This window comes from Saccostrea cucullata, unplaced genomic scaffold (assembly GCF_032062105.1).
Source record: "Saccostrea cucullata isolate Sc308-1 unplaced genomic scaffold, CSIRO_AGI_Scuc_v1 ctg921, whole genome shotgun sequence".
Taxonomy (NCBI): domain Eukaryota; kingdom Metazoa; phylum Mollusca; class Bivalvia; order Ostreida; family Ostreidae; genus Saccostrea; species Saccostrea cuccullata.
The window spans coordinates 59,720-76,864 of record NW_026925570.1 but is presented as its reverse complement, the minus strand read 5'-3'; the positions used below and the strand labels follow the sequence as shown (position 1 = coordinate 76,864).

The following is a 17,145-nucleotide window of genomic DNA, read 5'->3' as shown; positions in this document are numbered from 1 at the left end:
ATCAACCTTAAACCCTGGCCATAACAGTTGGTGCTACAACAAGATCTTTCAATGTGTGTAAAATATGTTGACCTATTGACCCCGGCTTTACAAATATATACTTAAAAACACAAAAATTAATTTCTCTGTTTTGTAGTGTAGTTGGTATATATGTCTCTGATTTGTAGTTGGTATATAAAATATGAATTTTAAAAATCCGTTATAATTATAGTGATTTACTTTTGTTAGGAAACATCAATTCCAAGTTTGTACGTATCAAACATATTGATACTTATTTTTCAGGGATTCTAGGGAGTGCATTTTGACTGTGAAATTGAAATGTATTTTGAACATAAAATATACTGCTTATCTTAATGACCCAAGGCCTGCTTTTTATTTTGTTCATTTAGATATATTTTTTTTTAATTAACCCACTTTATACACTATATGTACCTAATCGACCTCATTGTTATGGCATTGAAATATTAAAATTATAATACAATATCTTCCTTTTGGTTTGTGTTTCATAAAAAAAAAGACATAAAATAAAATTAGGAATATTAAAATTTTCTAGTATTTATTTACAATATCTGTACATTTTCAGAGAGTTATCACAGTTTATTCTTGTAAATACTTATATATCCCTCTCATTTCACACACTCCATTCATACAAGGAAAACTCGATCACAGACATGATTCAGTACAAAACCAACAGAATTATTAATAAGTTAGAAATCATAACTTCTTTAAGTCTTGTTTCATAACTTAGTTGAGACCTCTTTTGTAATATTTTAAACAATTTTTGAATGAAAACCACATCTTCTATTTGTTGTTTTATCTTTTCCTATTAAAATCCACTTTATATAGTTTATAGAATGTGATCAAAATGGATAAAACATTTAGTGGACGGATTGGAAATAGACACATTGTCAGATCTAGGATGGGGCAGATACAAGTCCAGCAGGCCCCTGTCCCAAAGCCTGACCCCCTACAGTGCTCTCCAGGGGTTTGAAGCCTAGTTCTTCTGTGGGGATTCCGAACTGTGTGAGTTTGGCTTCGTACGTCCTCAGTAGATCGTTATGTGCCTGTAAAGATAGATATACATATATTGAAATGGTCACAAATTACTAAAAATAAATTTTAAAAATAAAGCTTCAAAATTTCCTTTTATTACATTTTTTCATATAAAGTAGTATCTTACTTTGCAGACTCTTGCCAGTTCATATTGAAGATCCTTGATAGCACTATTCTTGGAATCAAGTACATCCTACAAAATCAAGATCCATGATATACGTGTAAATGGGTTCCCGATATAAATAGCAGTGATAATTATCACGCAATTATATGTTCATGGTATTCAATTTGTTCAATAAAATTCTATTAAAGTATTTACTTCCTGGAAAAAATGAATGCATTTTTTTCTTTCAAAAGTTATTTTGATAATAAAAAGAAAATCCAACAACATGCTGAATCTAAGTTCCTTAATACTTTTAAATAATAAAGAATACTTTTAAAATGCATGCAAGAAATTTTGTCCTAACATGCATATACTGAAATACTAGAACTTTTGGCACACATTTCCCCATTGCTTGTTTCTGTACCTCCAGTTTTCTGGTGACAACAGTAAGTGCTGTGGGATCGAGGTTCGAGGCGGACAGGACCTCGTTGAGTTGGGCCTCCTTCTTCTCCAGGGTGTCGGCCAGAGCTCCCAGTTTCTTCTCCAGGAGGAGGTTCTTGAAGTTACTCTTCTGCTGAACCTCATGGATGGCCTTCACAAACTTCCTGTACAGGTCGTCTCTCTCATCCTGGGTCTGAAATATTATCAAAAATTTCAGTATATAGATGAATATTGTACAGGGGGTGACTTATTCGTGTGATTTTTTGACATATCAATTCGTGTGATTTTTTGACATTTCACACTTGCAAATGACTTTGTCTCTTTTCTAATTTTCAAAGACATTGCTGTGTTAAAAGAAAGATAACTCTGTCTCTGTTGAGTCCCCCTCTCACATAGTGAAGAAAATGAAGACAAGTATTTTTCTGTATACAACTTATGAAAATATTGCATCACAATTATGGAGCAGCATATAAAACTTGGTGCAATAATATGGAAACTTTTATGAAGTGTATGGAAGGACTGCATGAAAAACATTTATTATACGAGTAGACACTTCATTTTTTCTATCTCAATATGTTGAATATGAACTAAAATTCATCATATAGAGAAATATATAAATTGGAATAAATTTGCAGCCTACCTTTTCAAACCTCTGTTCCAGAACCTCATGCTCCCATTTGAGGGCCCTCTGTTCCTCCTCTGTGACCTTTAGCCTTGCCTTTGTCATCTACAGAGATCATAAAAAAAATATTATGACACTGAAGTGACAACACTTCCTTATAAGTAGGTCAAATGTAAATCTTGTCATATCTTATTACCTATATTTTACAAAAAGTCATATACCAGTACTTGGAATATAGCTGTCAAAACCAGATTTTAAATAAAAATTATCTTATCACAAGTCTTGATTAATGTTAAATGAAATCCTTACTCTGAGAGTTTCCTTGTCTTTCTCATAGTTGGCCAGTTTCTTCCTCAGCAGGTCCACTTGTTCTTTGGCCTCTCGGAGTGGCTCCAACAAACGTTTGTTCTCCGCCATCACCTCGGCACGATCTTTCTCCATGTGTTCGTACTTCTTCTTTGATTCCTCAACTTGTTCCTGTTCAAAACAAAACTTATGTCAGCCTATGTAGGGAGAATAATTAAAGCATGTACCAATACTTCTTTTTAAATGACAAATTTCTTGTGACCAATATAGCCTATGACATGTATTTCATGAATATGTTGCTTATTAGCTGCAATAATGTGGCTCTCTCCTGAAATACATTAAAAAATGTGAGAGAGGGCTACATCATTACACCTTGTCATACACAGCCTACAGGTTTCTTCCTTTTTTGCATTTATTTTAAAATTCCTGACTGTAGTGAAAAATCCTGGAAATTTACCTTCAGTGTGTTGATGAGAGACAGATTATTAAGAGTGATGTCATTGTAATAATTTTTGATGTCTGTAAAGGCTTTCTCATGTGTCTTCATTAATTCGTTGATCTGGCCATTCTTTCTCTCCTCAATTTCATGAATCTCTGTTTTGCGACGTAAATCAAGTTCATCTCTCAATGTCCTCATCTTCTTTTCATATTTGGCCTCAATTTCTCTTGCTTGTCTTTCAAAATCGCTTCGTAACTGAGTGATCTGTTCATCATGTTTCTAAATTAAAAACAAAAACTATTAGCATATATTCTCTGTGAATTTTCTTTGTGATAATCATAAATATTAAAATACCTAAAGATTCTAAATCAAAATAATGAATTTCTCATCTGAAGTTATGCTCTAAAAATTACAACTGACAAGATGCATAAGGAAAATGTTCATTACCAACCTTTTTAAGATTCTTGATGATGTCCTCATGGGACAGCTCCTCCTCTTTGAGGGTGACTTTGAGGGCCCTCTTGTCTTTCCTCAACTTCTTTTCCTCATCCCTGTGGTCCTCCTGAGCCAGTTTTAGAGCACACACATTGTCTGCCTTCAGGTCCGATATGTTGTTTTGGTGTTCAAACAGCAAGTGCTTCACTTTTTGTTTGTAAACCTGAGAAAGTTAAAATTACATAAAAATATTACCAACTGCTTAAGAATCCAAGTTTACTGGTAACTTTGAGCTGAATTTCATGCTGTTTAATATCTGTTTTAATATTACCTTGATTTCTACTTGATGCCTTTCCTCAGCATCCTCCATTTCTCTATCTTTGTTCCTGATTTCTGCCTTTCTCTCTTCCAGCTGTCTCTTTGTGATTTCCCAGAAGGTGTTCACTTTGTCTCTCTCTAACTGGAAGTAGTTTCTCTCTTCTCTTTCACGATCCAATTCTTCTCTTAAACGTACAACATGTTCTTCAAGCTACACAAAGGGAAAAAATGAATTTAGATTATTTGTTAAGAGTAGAAAACAAGAGTCCTTCATGAATTTAAAATGAGCTGTGACAAATTTCCACACAAAAACTGTGATCGTGTACATAAATCCATCACCGGAAAAAAGCCTCTAGGTATCTCTGATAAATAAACAATGCATAAATGAGAAATTTGACAGATAATATTGGTAGAACAGTGTACAAAACTTCACCTGTTCTTTGGTCATCTCTTCTGTGGGGATGCCATCTATAACAGTGGGAGTTTTTGCCTTCCCAGACTTCTTCCCCTTCTTTCCCTTCTTTCCACTTTTCTTCTTTGGAGGCTGGAAAAGAAATTAACATCAATGAAACAGTTATTTTGAAGAATTCAAAACAATTTTACATGCATTTTTCACATATTTTTGGTAACAAATTTATTTGCTTATGTGAGATGGTAAATGATTAAATCTTAAAGGGGGAGCATGAAATACAATACAATAATTCCCGAAGTGAGTGACAAAAAGAAACTAGGTAAACAGACGGATTTTACAATGCTTGGATCTGTAGCTCTCTGCTTCATCTGTCCGAAATTTTCTCAAGCTGCAGAGAGCTACAATCTGCAGCTAAGAATTAAGGTACCAAATAAGGAAATCAAGCTAAAGCAGTCACAACAAATGATGAAAGATCAGGTAAAAATCAGTGACAGAATGTTCTTTCACTCAAGTAATAACTATCTTACCAACCTCATTTATGATTGATTTTTTTGCTTTGTGTTGGTAATTTGTTCTGTATCTTGTCATTGTAGTAAAATAAACAAGGTCATATAATCTTAATCTACAATTTTACTACAAGCATTTCAGAGAGCTAAAAAATGTCAATGTGGCATATAAATTTAAGCCATACAATAAATTGAATTTTGACCTTTAACAAAAATAACATCATTAAAAGATATTTATTTTGTTCTATTTCCACCAAAAAAAAAAAAAAAAAAAAATGGACACAAAAATCATGGCTTGCCATGATGGGCCTATATTATAGTATATATATAAATTTTTGAAAGGAAAGAGTACACACAGTATACACAATTGTCAAACAAAAAATATTTGTAATGATTTATTTGGTATATAATTATCTTCAATGTACTCCTTTTATATCAACTCAGAGCGAATCTGCCCCAATTTGCTGGATTACAATAATATGGGGCATATTTAATTGTCAGTGAAGACTTGTTCAAAGACACAGTAAGATGACATTTAACTTTGAAATTCCAAATAAGTGTGTCTGGAATAAACTATCCAAATGGATAGAAATGGCAATGTTAGGAATAATCATTATTATAATGCCTTGACAAAAAATGTAGTACCATTATTTAGAGTGAAACAGGATAAAGATCCCTTTTTGACAATAAGTTAAAAAGCAATAAACATATGTAAAGAGAGTCTACAAGAAAATTTTAAGTACAGAACTATTTGTTTCTGCAAAATTAAAATGTAGTAACAAACAGCTCCTTTGCATTTGATTAAAATTTAACTATGATTGAATTACGTGCTTTATTCAATTACAAATGCTAAGGTAAAATGACACACAACTGATACAAATTAACAATATTTCTTACCATGTTTGCTGAGACTGCACCAAACAACAAATATGGCTTCTAATGTTGTCCAGGCAACAGTGCCCGGATGAAAATAAGGATCGCTTAAATCATAAATCAAAATATAAATCTTTTATGCCTAATCATTTAAAATGTGAATTTTCAAAAATGAAATATAATTATATTTTTTAAGAAAGAAAAAGAGACATTTACAGCCAACAAATATTAAATATTATTTTTGCAAACAATATTTTCAATGATGTAGGTAATATCTACATTTAAAACCATTTCAAACACAGTCATTATATCCGGATATTTTTTAGAAGCAAAATTTTTTTATTACATTCAGAACATTAATTTAGAATAATATTTATATTAAAGCATAGAGATTACAAGAACATTAATGACTTTTTTAATGAAATTTATTTTATCAACAGGAAAGAATTTTTAAGGTAACGTTTAAATTCCGGAATTATAAGTCTTCGTATTTGCATTTTAGATTGTGTTGTTCAAAGTGAAAGTCAAAGGTTAGATGTTAGGTGTTGTCTTATAATAGTCTAAGGTTTGTATTAAGCGTATATTTTGTAGAAAATGTAGATTTTATAATTTTTTGAGTCTTAACTGTCCGTGGTTTCAACAATATGATGAAGACTTTTTTATGTAGAGGTAGAATTCAGTTCAAGAATCAAACCTATTTCCGATGTTTGTTTTCACAGCAGAAATATTGACATTGTTTACCATGGCTAACCACCATATTAAATTGTAACGGTAGCCACAGTTAAGGATGTTTTAATAATGCAGTGAACTATATATAAACATGAAAAACACAGGTTTGGTCATGAAATTAACCTAGTTTAAGTTAAAATCGTGATGGAAACTATTTTATTTTTAATTAGGATAAGTTGTTAACTTGTTATTAAGTTGATTAATCATGAGTAAACCAGAACATCTGATAGGACATTTTGTGGCACATATTCTCTTTGAGTTCAGTCGTTCAAGGTAGAATTCAGATAATTGCTTTTTAAAAACTGTAGTTCTATTCCATCAGATCATGAGACTGCCTTTTGATTTATTCTCTTGAAAATTTGATCATGATTCAATTTCTGTCCTTAGAAAACCAAATAATGCTTACTTATTGTATTAGTAAAAGAAACTGCACTTGTATATTACAGCTAAAGGATGGGTGTCTGTCCTATATGCTTTGACGGGCTGAAGTCCCCGGTTTGCTGTGTGCCGTGTGGACACGTGTTTTGTAATGTGTGTATCCATAGATGGAGGACCACACCCCCACGTTCCATGGGAAATATTCTCTTAAATTATCAATATCACGAAAACAGAAGCTGCCCACAATGTCGGGCTGACATCCATGCCTTACAAAGAATTAGATTTGATGATCAGGAGGTTCAAGGTACAATGTTAATACTTGAATTTGTGAATCAAATGACTGTAAAGGCCCAAGAAAAATTTTTTGTTTACTATTAATTGCAAAAAAGAAATAGGATTGGCAGGTTAGGTAGTTTTTCTTTTAATTCAAATTTTTGTTCACATATAAATGCAAAACTTAGAAAGATATTGTTTTTGCAACTTTTTGAACATTGGATGTGCGATTCCAGAGGGTGAAGAAGTAGAGGAAGATCCCTGGGAAGCCACTGATGATTACAGTACAATCCTAAAATCAGCCTATAACATCTGGTCAAGAAGTGAACTCCGCAAAGCCTGTGTTACTGCACAGAGTATGTACACAAAAAATATCTCAAACTAGTGAATATGTAGTACATGTATTTAGATATTGAGATATATTGCTTTATATTCAACAAATTTAGATAATACATGTGTCTTTTATGCTTGGTTAAATGGTTTAATAACACCATCTGGTTTTGAAACTTTTGATGTCACTAGACAATTTGGTCATAGTACTGGTTGAATCGATGCATTACCAGCAGTTGTAAAATAATTATTTAACAAAAAAATTGAATTACAACAGTAATATCACTAAACAAATATCTCACTGCAGATAAAGTATTTTCCATATCATGGGTCCAGAGAAGTTGGGATATTGGAAAATCATGTGTTACTAAATTAGGGACCTTTGTATCAGAGTTCAGACATGTTGAAGGTAATTAACTAATCAAGAGAAAGCTTTTAAAAATCCTCTCCTCTTAATAAGAATACATGTACATGTAATATGTTTTTAAATTTAAATATGGTAATAGTAAATGGACGTACATTTATATAAAAATTGTTTGATGTTCATAAGACTGTGATTAAATTTCATAGATAGAATTATCCTCTGTTTTAAGGTGGCCCAGAAGTGCAGATAGAGTGGTTAAAGAATCGTGCCAAACAAGGTTATATCACACTTCAGAACAAAATAGTCAGCCATCCTAAAGTCGGTAAGTTTTGCACTTTGGCTTCAATGCTACACGAAATCAGGTTTCTTTTAATAAATTTCTCTTTGATTCTGCATAAAAATTAGATGTAATGAAGCAGCAAGAAAAAATGATGATAGATTCTGTACCTGTAAATTTAATATTTATTTTTTTATTTTGAAAGAAATACTCATTATCATGTCAGAAGACTAAAAGCTGGCATGTCCAAGGGAGACTACCAGGATTTAGAAATTTTTCGTTGAACAGTTAAATGTTTTATAAAATATAAACGATGTCTTTGAACATTGAGTGTATTGCTGTTACACATTCTAGATACAAATTATTTGTTTTTTTTCTCCTTTAGAAAGTTTACGAACACAGTGGAGCAATTTCAGTGAAGATAAGAAGAGAGCAGTGATGCTGCTGATAGCTGTGATCTGTGTCCTGACCCTGGCGGACGCTCAGAACCAGGAGGGGCTCCTAAAGTCTGTAATCCTCCCTGTCTTTGAGGCTACCTTAGCTATAGTGTCCGAAATCCTGTCCGTGCTGTCATATTGTCTGACTAGACCACTGGTCTGTTCCTTCCATTGTTTGATGTCTATAATTCTAATGATTTTAGACATCGTCGTAGCCATCTTACGGACACCGATTGCTATTTTGGAAATCCTGCTGTGGCTGCCCTATACAATGGTAATGGGAGTGACATTATTTCTTTCCAATACTGTTGGTACCTTGCTGCGAACTGTTTTCCCATTGGCCCTTGTGCTGTATGTATTTTTCCCAGGGGTTCAACAAAGAGTTGGGGAAATATTTGCTAATTTACAACAGAATTAAGATGTAGTGGTTTGCATTTTTTCTCATATTTGTGTTTCCAGTGCCAAATAATTGTTTATCCAAATCTTTGTTTGTTGAGACAAGCTGAGAATTACCGGTATGCTTTAAATTAATTCTGAATGCTGTAGAGATATATCATTTTCATATTTTTATTTATCATACATACATGTATATTCTTTATATCTCAGAGATTGTGGTTTCCTTGAAATTATTTTTTTTTCTCTTTTTTTTTTTGGACTAAAAGATGACTTGAAAAGTTATATTGAAAAAGATTAAGGAAGAATTTGTGAGCTTCACAGTGCCATAAATCACCCAGATATTGAATAAGATAAAAACCAATAAAATTTCTATGCACACCTGAGTGGCATTTGGCACATTAAGTGCAAAGATTAATTAAATAAGCACTGATGTTTTACATCCTTTAAAAGTGAATTTTTTAAACTCCTTCAATATTAAATTGTTTATCATTTTAAGAACTTGGGAATGCAGATGTACAATTATGGATCCAGAAAAGTGTGTGTATGGTTTTTAATTGAGGTAAATACCAAGGGTATGTGTATGTTGAGTATTACAATTTCTAGTTTATCTCTGTACTTATCTGTATGTTTAAAGTTATGTTAGAATGAAAGTTTTTTTGTTTGTTTGGGGTTTTTTTTTGAGAAGCTGAGATGGGGCTTTTGAAGTGATCTTACACCTCATAAACATATTTTTTTTATGGGAATATGCCAAGCATTTTAGTTTTATTTCTGTCAAAGAAGAATTTAGACTACATTTTTTGTTATAATCATCATTTCTTTCAAATATATATTTTTGGGGTAATGGAGGTGTTTACATTGCTCATCACTAATATGCCAAAGTTGTTCTGAACAAAACCTAAAATTTGAATATTTGTTTCATTGTTGTTTACATGTATGTTTAAGTCCATAAACAAGTATTGCTGTATATGTGTCAATTACTTAAATACCGGTAATGCATGTGTATTTTTAAACCAAGCAGGGGTAGAACTTGCTACAACAGATTTTAGTATTAAATATTTTCAGTTTTTGTGTACCAAGACTTTATATGCAGAAACGTGATGTAAAATTATTATTATACATTAATCATATTGCTTTAATATTAACATATTTGATTGATATCTCTTGATTTGTGTTAAATTCTAACTCAAGCAAAGCTGAATTTTTTTTTATCATAATATTGTTTTAATGACTTCAGATAAAGATCATTTTGATTTAAACACTGGTTTGTAAATTTTGAGCTTCATTATTTCATAATACAGATGGCTGTGCTAACAAATTGAATGATGCACATAAATATGACAATTTGTCTGCACATCAGCAAGGTGAACATCTGTCAAATTTTACAGCTCAATCTTTTATTTATATTTTTATTGGTTTCATTGTAGTTTGACAAGATACCATGTTTAAATGATACACTTTGCATTTGTATAGTTAAATTAAGGAAGCAGCCATCGCTTATCAATGTGTGCATTAATTTTGATTTTCGTTCATGCAATGCACTTACATGTATGTGATGTGGTGTTCTGCATTTGCAATGTTAAAATCCGAGACAATTTAACCTTTGAATCCCCCCCATACATATTATGACTGGGTACCTATTAACATATTAAGAATACTATAAATGGAATGTAAGTATACATTTGTTGGAAAAGAAGAGCTGAATGAACATTGCATTAAAAAAATTAATTTTCTAAGTACTGGTAGCCTAATCTCTATAAAGAAGTATTTTATCAAAGATTAAATACACTGTATAGTGCTATTAAAAGAAAACAAAAGTGTACTGATATGAGTTTGTCATACTTTGTATGAGTATTTATTAAATATTAAAGCATGAAAATGTGCAAAACATTTTTAAAATGTACTCAGTCTTCAGGGAGAGACTCATTGATCAACTATCATCTTCATACTGCTAATAAATAAATCTAAAAGTTTAAATTGTGACAAACTACAATATCGGCCACTGTTTAAAGAAAAAGAAGCACATTTTAATTCTTAGACATTTACAGACATTTGATAAAATGAAAGAAAAATTAATATTGATAAAGCATCTAAAGTGTTACAGTCCTTAGAAATAATACATTTTTTCTTGCATAGGGGTACGAGTATGGTGATACATTGATACATAGTTGTACCATGGGAAAATTAAGATGAGACAATTTAAGAAAGATCTTCTCATTAGATAATCTAAGAAATCGAATAATTTTATCACTGGTAAAATCTAACAGCGTAAGCTCAAAGGATACTTTTAAACAAAACCGTTACAGACAGACGGAATATATAAAATTAAAAATAAAAAAAATCTATATTATTATTTTATAGGACTAAATTTGATTCAGTCAAATTGCTGCCATTTGATGACGGTTGATTGCTCTGACTTTGAATGGCTTTGGATGTAGAACAAGTCCAAGATCATATGATCGAGGATCAACTTCCGGTAGCTGCTCTGTGCTGTCTGGCACAAAAGTAAAATGCTGAAGGAGCATTGTCACAAATAAATACAGCCGGTTCCTTGCAAAAGCCTCCCCTAGGCAAACTCTTCTGCCAGCACCAAACACCAACAACCTTAAAATTAGGGGAAAATTAAGAAATATTAGTATTACACTGATGTAAAATAAAACAAAATGGCAAATAAAGACTGAACAAGATAAAAAAAAACAAGTTGTGTTTGTGAAACACTGATGTATTTATATGGCAGTTTAAGACGATTGGAAAAGTTTCTTAAATGCAGGTCAAACTCAAGGTCAAGAATTCAAAATTTTTGGTACCCAAAGAAACGGTCATCTTTGGGAATAGGCCTTTGAAATATGAAAGCCCTAGCACCAACCATCGAAAAGTTTTTCAAAAAGTCAAGGTCAAGATTAATGGTGGCAAAGGAGAGTCTTGTCCCAAGAAATACATGTGAAAAATATGAATGCCAAACTATCAAATAAAATCTTTTTTTTTAAATAACCGCACACAACCGCCACGTTCTACATGAGTAAAAGCAAAAACACGAACCTTTTCCGATTGGGATGCTGTGGACTATGGATTCTACCATCGTCGTCTAGGAAACGTGAAGGGTCAAACTTCCACGGATTTGACCAGATATTTTCGTCATGGTGCAATGCCCATAAATTTATATATACCTAAATTAATTATATAAAATGTTATTTCTTCTTAACTTTATACAAAAAAAAAAAAAAATCAACACCAAGAATCTCGTCCCCACTTTGGAAAAATTCAATACATAATTAGATTTTTAAAAAGTCAAAACTAGATGAACTACATCCGCACGACGTCAAGGGTTCTGAGTTGCCTTGGGACCCTTTGCAAATTTCATTGGATAGCTTAAGGGCTGTTGGCATCGGCATCTTTCTGGAAAATCAAAAACCTTGATTGTTTTTCCTATCTCTCAACCATTCATTAAGCTTGTTAGTGATAAACAATGTTTTACACGTGTATTTAACTGTCTCATTTCTGTTTATGATCTGTGTACTTCAATTTGATTGTTCATTCTAAATGAGAGAAGCAACGCCGAATAAAATTGAATGAAATTTGTCAGACCAATTTCAGGAAAATCGAAAACCTTGATTGTTTTTCCTATCTCTCCCACAGCAACGAGTTGTTCATTCTAAATGAGAGAAGCACAGAATGAAATCCCCACAGCAACGAGTTACATAGTTGTGAGGATGAATGAACCGCTAAATAAATCACCGTGGAATTGGCATCTATATCATAACCACATAATTTAGAATTTTCTGTCGTGGAATGAGGAACTGCTAGGGGGACATGAGATATAAAGCGTAGGAGCTCTAATATGGCGGCCTCCGTGAACGGTGTTTGTTGTCGGCCAGAAAGCGCGGGAAAAGCGCCGTCCGGGAAAACTCGATCGATTTCTTCCTGGATCTTCTTCTGGAAGTCTTGATTGTGTAATAAAACCAGAACTAAACAGGTCAGGGCGGTAGCTGTCGTGTCCACCCCTAAAGATTAAACGTACATAAGTAATCAACACGTTAAAATAAGAGATTCGATGTAAATCAAATCAAAAGATTGTTTATTTCAAAAGTTTTGGAATAAAACTCCATTAATTAAATACATGTACATAATTATTAAAAGAAAATACATTAAATTAAATTAATGAATGCGTAGGATATCATAAACATTTTTCCCATCGATAATTCGAACAATTTTGAGGAAACATCTATACTTCGTACCTGCTAATACTAGATTGGTAAAACACTCTTTGATGGTATCATCATCGATGTCGGAATTGTCTTTCTTCAGACTTTGCAAGTGGCCAACAACACTTTCTTCTGTAAACTATTAATCAAAGACTTTAATTAAATAAATTTTGAGAACACAGAACATTAATATTGGTAATCTTGACTCAAAATGTATAGCTGAAGTACAGTCAAAACCCTTAAGGTAATGAAATCAAAAGCGCCGCCATGTAATCTTGTACAAATGACGAAATGATAGTCTATATACTACGAGGTTTACCCCTCAATACTATAAAATCAACTTTTTTTTATTCTAGGGAGCGCTTATGAATGAATTAAATGGGCTTTAAACTAATTAACGCGGACGTCCGCTACACATGCGATGTATATGCGCGAATCAAAGGATACGTACCGTCCCATTTTGTTCAATGAGAGACGTCCATAACCGATCTCTCATATCCAGAGCACGTTCCAGACGCCGTGTCTCTTTATTCTGTCCGAACCTGAGCCAGGGAATAATATCTAGCCACTTCCCGTCTCCTGATCCATAGGTTTCGTTAAATAAGTTGCTCATTTCTCTTATTGTTTCAATTTCTGGTCCGTTATACTCAAAGCGTAGTCTTAAAAGCTACAATAAAAACAAGACGTTTTTTGTTACACTGATGTCCCCGTGCAGCAGCTGATGGCGAAGGTAAACACAGGTCAAATTCCAAGGTCGAGGTCAAAAGATAAAATATGTTGGTACCCAAGGTAATAAGAATTACATCTGTGAAATATGAAAGCCCTATGTGAACCAATGACAAGGAAAATTTGTTCTTGTAAAAGTTTATTTTGGTTTAATCAAATTTATAATGAAAACAATTAGTGATCGTATAGTGGGCGAAGACAGTGAACACCGTAAATGGCTCGTGATCGTTTAGTGTCTCTCCCTCCTAGAACGTTGCTCCGAAGAGCCCCGCTATGCGATGTGCGGCCCAGATGAGAGCGCTTGGTAAAGTTAGACTGTCATTTTTATAATGTACAATATATAATACTCATTTACATACGAAACAAACAAATCAAATTTAAGTAAACAAGTTATACAATAAATTGGGTCTAAATCCAAGAACTTTATAAAATAAATTATAAACATAAGCTTCAGTTCAGTGCCCTGGTATTGTGCAAAAGTTAATATAATGTTAAAGTAAGTTTTTGCATTGTTTTACTGTTCCTGTATCGATGTCCGAAGATAGATAAACATCCTGGTAGGTTACACTGTCCTTAATGCGATTACCAAGTTTTTTAATTTTTACGGAAAGGTATTACACTTTCATATCCCGATTGGATTATAGGTCAGTGCACTCTATCATGAGTACATTTTAATTGGCTTATTTTTATTTTCATGACTAAATTAATTGTCTGAAACCCTACAGGTTTACACCTAGCACCAACGGTTATGTCCAAGGTTAATGTTTTTCAAAAGAAGGTTTACCCCAAGCTCAAAAGGAATGCACATAGAAACTACAAAAGTCCTAGCACCTACTAATCAAATGACAAATCTGTTCAAAATAAGGGTCAAAAATTTAAGGTCAAAATATTAAGATATTAACAAGTAACATATTTATGAAAGCCCTAGCAATAACCAATTAAAAATAAGGCCACAGATAAAGGTTCTCAAAAGATCAAAAGCCAAGGTCTAAGCCAAAAGATCAAAACTATTGGTATTTAAGGGAAGAACTTTTCACAAGGAATACACATGTGAAATATGAATATCTAGCAGATATGATTGGGGGAAGTTTTTCAAAAGGTCAAACTGCAAGGTCAAAGTCAAAGATCAGAATTTTTGCTTTTTATCAGACAACAATCTGAACAATAAAATCTACACTTCATGTGGGTACTTGCATTAAAAGTTTGACATATTGCACTTATCTTCCTACAAACTTTTGCAATATTTTTGAACAGATGGAGTAGTTATATCCCTGCACCATATCAATTATATAATATGTACTTTTTATTTTCTTAAAAAGAAATCGACTTCCTCCAACAACGAAAACAGATATGTAGATGGTTGATAATTAAAATGTTTGAAAATAAACCTATCATGTAGGTATGGCTAGGTACTGTAAGTATGATTTAAGTTTTTATTGTTGTATAGAATCTTTTAATTGATACTTACGAAGAATAACATTATATTGCATATTGAATCGAAGAGAACACGGCTAGGATCAAATAGCTTCCCATCCATTTCTTGAATTCGATCCACTAAAGCCAATAGGTCTGGTTCACAAATGTCCTGCAAAGTACGAAGCCCTGGTCCGTACATCTTTAAGGACTTGAGTACTTCTTTTCGTAAAAGGATAAGTTTTGGGTTGTATGTTTGCCATACGATAGACTTTTTGCATCGCGCCTTTTGGTCCGTCCGATGCATCTTGGGCCGACCTGCAAAGTCTGTTCCTGACTGCACTAACGCCTGGTGGATACTGTTGTAGTCGTTTAGAACAATTATTTTCTCGTTAAACAATTTCACTTCGAACACGCTTCCGAAACGCTTTGCCCACTCGGCAAAAACAAGATGGCACCGGTCCATAGATAACTGAAGGGCATTGCCGATGATGGGCCATCCACCGGGTATGCAGGGCACCCTATGTTTCTTTCTGATTAGTAATGTCCAAATTACAAAAGTAAGGAACGGAACGATTGAGACAAAGCAGCATGTGACGAAAAATTCTAGAAGCATCCTTACTGAACGCTGTTACGAAACAGTTATCTGCACCAAACTTCATCATGTGCACCTATTATATATTTCCCGCGTCATTTAAGTGGGAGGGCCGTGACAATAGCAGCTAGTATTTTCAGGACAAACGATGAACTATTTGTCCCATGAAAGCATAGTCTTCCTCGTCGTGTTATATAAGATCCGCCTCGCTCCTTTATCTTCCGTTAACCAATAGTTAGAAGTGGGTGGATTCTTAATAGTGAGACAAACTAAAAGGAAGAGAAAAGAAAATTTAAGAAAAATGTATACACTGTCATTTGTAGAGAAAACTATAAGGAATATCACAGACATAATAGCCCTACCTTTCAGCACGTGTACTGACGGATCCCAAGCAATGATTGCGAGTATTGATTGTAACATCCCTTTATATATCCTGCATAGCTCAACAAACATTCAAGGTCAAAACAATAAAGGGAACACATGTATTTAATCAGGAATTTTGTGCGACGATTTTATAAACATTTTTATTTGGCATAGCAGTTTCAATATTTTAGGATTATAATTATAGGATTCTATTTACAAACAATATTTATATTTATAAACGTGTTGAACTGTTCATTAAAAGATGTTTATATTTTATATTTTCGACGATCCAAATGAGAAATATTCCTCGGATCATACTTCCTGTACATTTAAATATTTTTTCCGGCATTTTTTTTTACTTTATTTAAGAGGGGGACATACAAATTTGCCTTTTCTCCTTATTTTATAACAAAACGTTTCTTCCGCAATATGAAATAGACTTAATAATGAGAGAAATGTATTCACATAACCTTGTTAAGTAGCCGGGTACTCTACATCGTTTATAGGAAAATACACTTTCAGCTAAAATGATATACGGACGGTAGTATAGAGAGGATTTTTTTTTTCGAACAAAATCTTTTACTTTTGAAATTGTTCAATGAAAGACTGGTTGCCCAGATTTTTTGTAGCAACCTTTCATCTTCCTATCCTCCTATGAAGTATTATTTTCGAGTTAAGTCAACTTTTCCCTATTTTTTTTTTTTTTAAATCTGTTTCTTGTAAAATTTCTTTTGTAAACTTAGATGTAAACAATCATATTTTGAGTTTTATTTTTTTATGCACCAGGCCAAGTCTCGATCTGTACATTCTCACAAAAATAAAAAGGGGGCATAGAAACCTCAGCAAATTACCTCGCTGCTTTATTTTGAGAAAACAAATAGCAAAAAGGTCTTTGTTCTCATTACTACTTTGCTCAAGTAGAGACGCGGAAAGAGTAAAATAGAAATAACACTACGATTATAATGGAGCTATGTGTGGTTAAAGAAATCCCGTCTGACCTCGTTCCTAAATTTTGATATGAGTTTCGCGCTGAATGAAATCAAGCGGCTATTGCACTTTGTTTATTGCTACAGCTCGCCTCTACAGTCTTTCTCTGTTCTCGAAATAAAGCTTTATTGTTCAAGTTAATTCATTTTATTACCTAATTATGACAATTT

General features: G+C 32.9%; 3 protein-coding genes across 4 annotated transcripts; 1 reads left to right on the top strand and 2 right to left on the bottom strand.

The window, feature by feature from the left end:
- Positions 1-539: 539 nt before the first annotated feature.
- Positions 540-5,617, bottom strand: LOC134269248 (dynein regulatory complex subunit 4-like). Its single transcript, XM_062751456.1, has 10 exons — positions 5,533-5,617; positions 4,151-4,261; positions 3,731-3,928; positions 3,416-3,622; positions 2,983-3,243; positions 2,529-2,696; positions 2,238-2,324; positions 1,581-1,790; positions 1,181-1,246; positions 540-1,064 (listed from the first exon to the last, which is right to left on the bottom strand). The coding sequence occupies exons 1-10, from the start codon at positions 5,533-5,535 to the stop codon at positions 915-917; spliced, it is 1,461 nt and encodes a 486-aa protein (XP_062607440.1). The 5' UTR covers positions 5,536-5,617; the 3' UTR covers positions 540-914.
- A 394-nt stretch (positions 5,618-6,011) lies between these two features.
- On the top strand, positions 6,012-10,537 carry LOC134269247 (uncharacterized). Of its 2 annotated transcripts, none has more exons than XM_062751455.1 (6): positions 6,012-6,038; positions 6,684-6,919; positions 7,125-7,244; positions 7,526-7,627; positions 7,812-7,904; positions 8,245-10,537. In XM_062751455.1, exons 2-6 carry the CDS (start codon positions 6,691-6,693, stop codon positions 8,712-8,714), a joined length of 1,014 nt encoding a protein of 337 aa, XP_062607439.1. In that variant the 5' UTR covers positions 6,012-6,038; positions 6,684-6,690; the 3' UTR covers positions 8,715-10,537. The 2 variants fall into 2 exon arrangements, with proteins under 2 accessions (XP_062607439.1, XP_062607438.1); XM_062751454.1 differs by having other exon boundaries at positions 6,012-6,073.
- Positions 10,516-16,111, bottom strand: LOC134269246 (steroid 17-alpha-hydroxylase/17,20 lyase-like). Its single transcript, XM_062751453.1, has 7 exons — positions 15,988-16,111; positions 15,086-15,894; positions 13,343-13,558; positions 12,925-13,030; positions 12,425-12,690; positions 11,729-11,856; positions 10,516-11,293 (listed from the first exon to the last, which is right to left on the bottom strand). The coding sequence occupies exons 2-7, from the start codon at positions 15,644-15,646 to the stop codon at positions 11,068-11,070; spliced, it is 1,503 nt and encodes a 500-aa protein (XP_062607437.1). The 5' UTR covers positions 15,647-15,894; positions 15,988-16,111; the 3' UTR covers positions 10,516-11,067.
- Positions 16,112-17,145: the final 1,034 nt, after the last annotated feature.

Coding starts and splice junctions, on each gene's coding strand:
- LOC134269248 (XM_062751456.1), bottom strand. Junction 2,697..2,982: donor CTCTCATCAACACACTGAAG/GTAAATTTCCAG, acceptor TGTTTTGAACAG/GAACAAGTTGAGGAATCAAA. Junction 1,247..1,580: donor TTGTCACCAGAAAACTGGAG/GTACAGAAACAA, acceptor TTGATTTTGTAG/GATGTACTTGATTCCAAGAA.
- LOC134269247 (XM_062751455.1), top strand. CDS start 6,691: ATGGGTGTCTGTCCTATATGCTTTGACGGGCTGAAGTCCCCGGTTTGC. Junction 6,920..7,124: donor TGATGATCAGGAGGTTCAAG/GTACAATGTTAA, acceptor GTGCGATTCCAG/AGGGTGAAGAAGTAGAGGAA. Junction 7,905..8,244: donor AGTCAGCCATCCTAAAGTCG/GTAAGTTTTGCA, acceptor TTTCTCCTTTAG/AAAGTTTACGAACACAGTGG.
- LOC134269246 (XM_062751453.1), bottom strand. CDS start 15,646: ATGCTTCTAGAATTTTTCGTCACATGCTGCTTTGTCTCAATCGTTCCG. Junction 13,559..15,085: donor GCAATATAATGTTATTCTTC/GTAAGTATCAAT, acceptor TTTTTATTGTAG/CTTTTAAGACTACGCTTTGA. Junction 13,031..13,342: donor TCATTGAACAAAATGGGACG/GTACGTATCCTT, acceptor TTTGATTAATAG/TTTACAGAAGAAAGTGTTGT.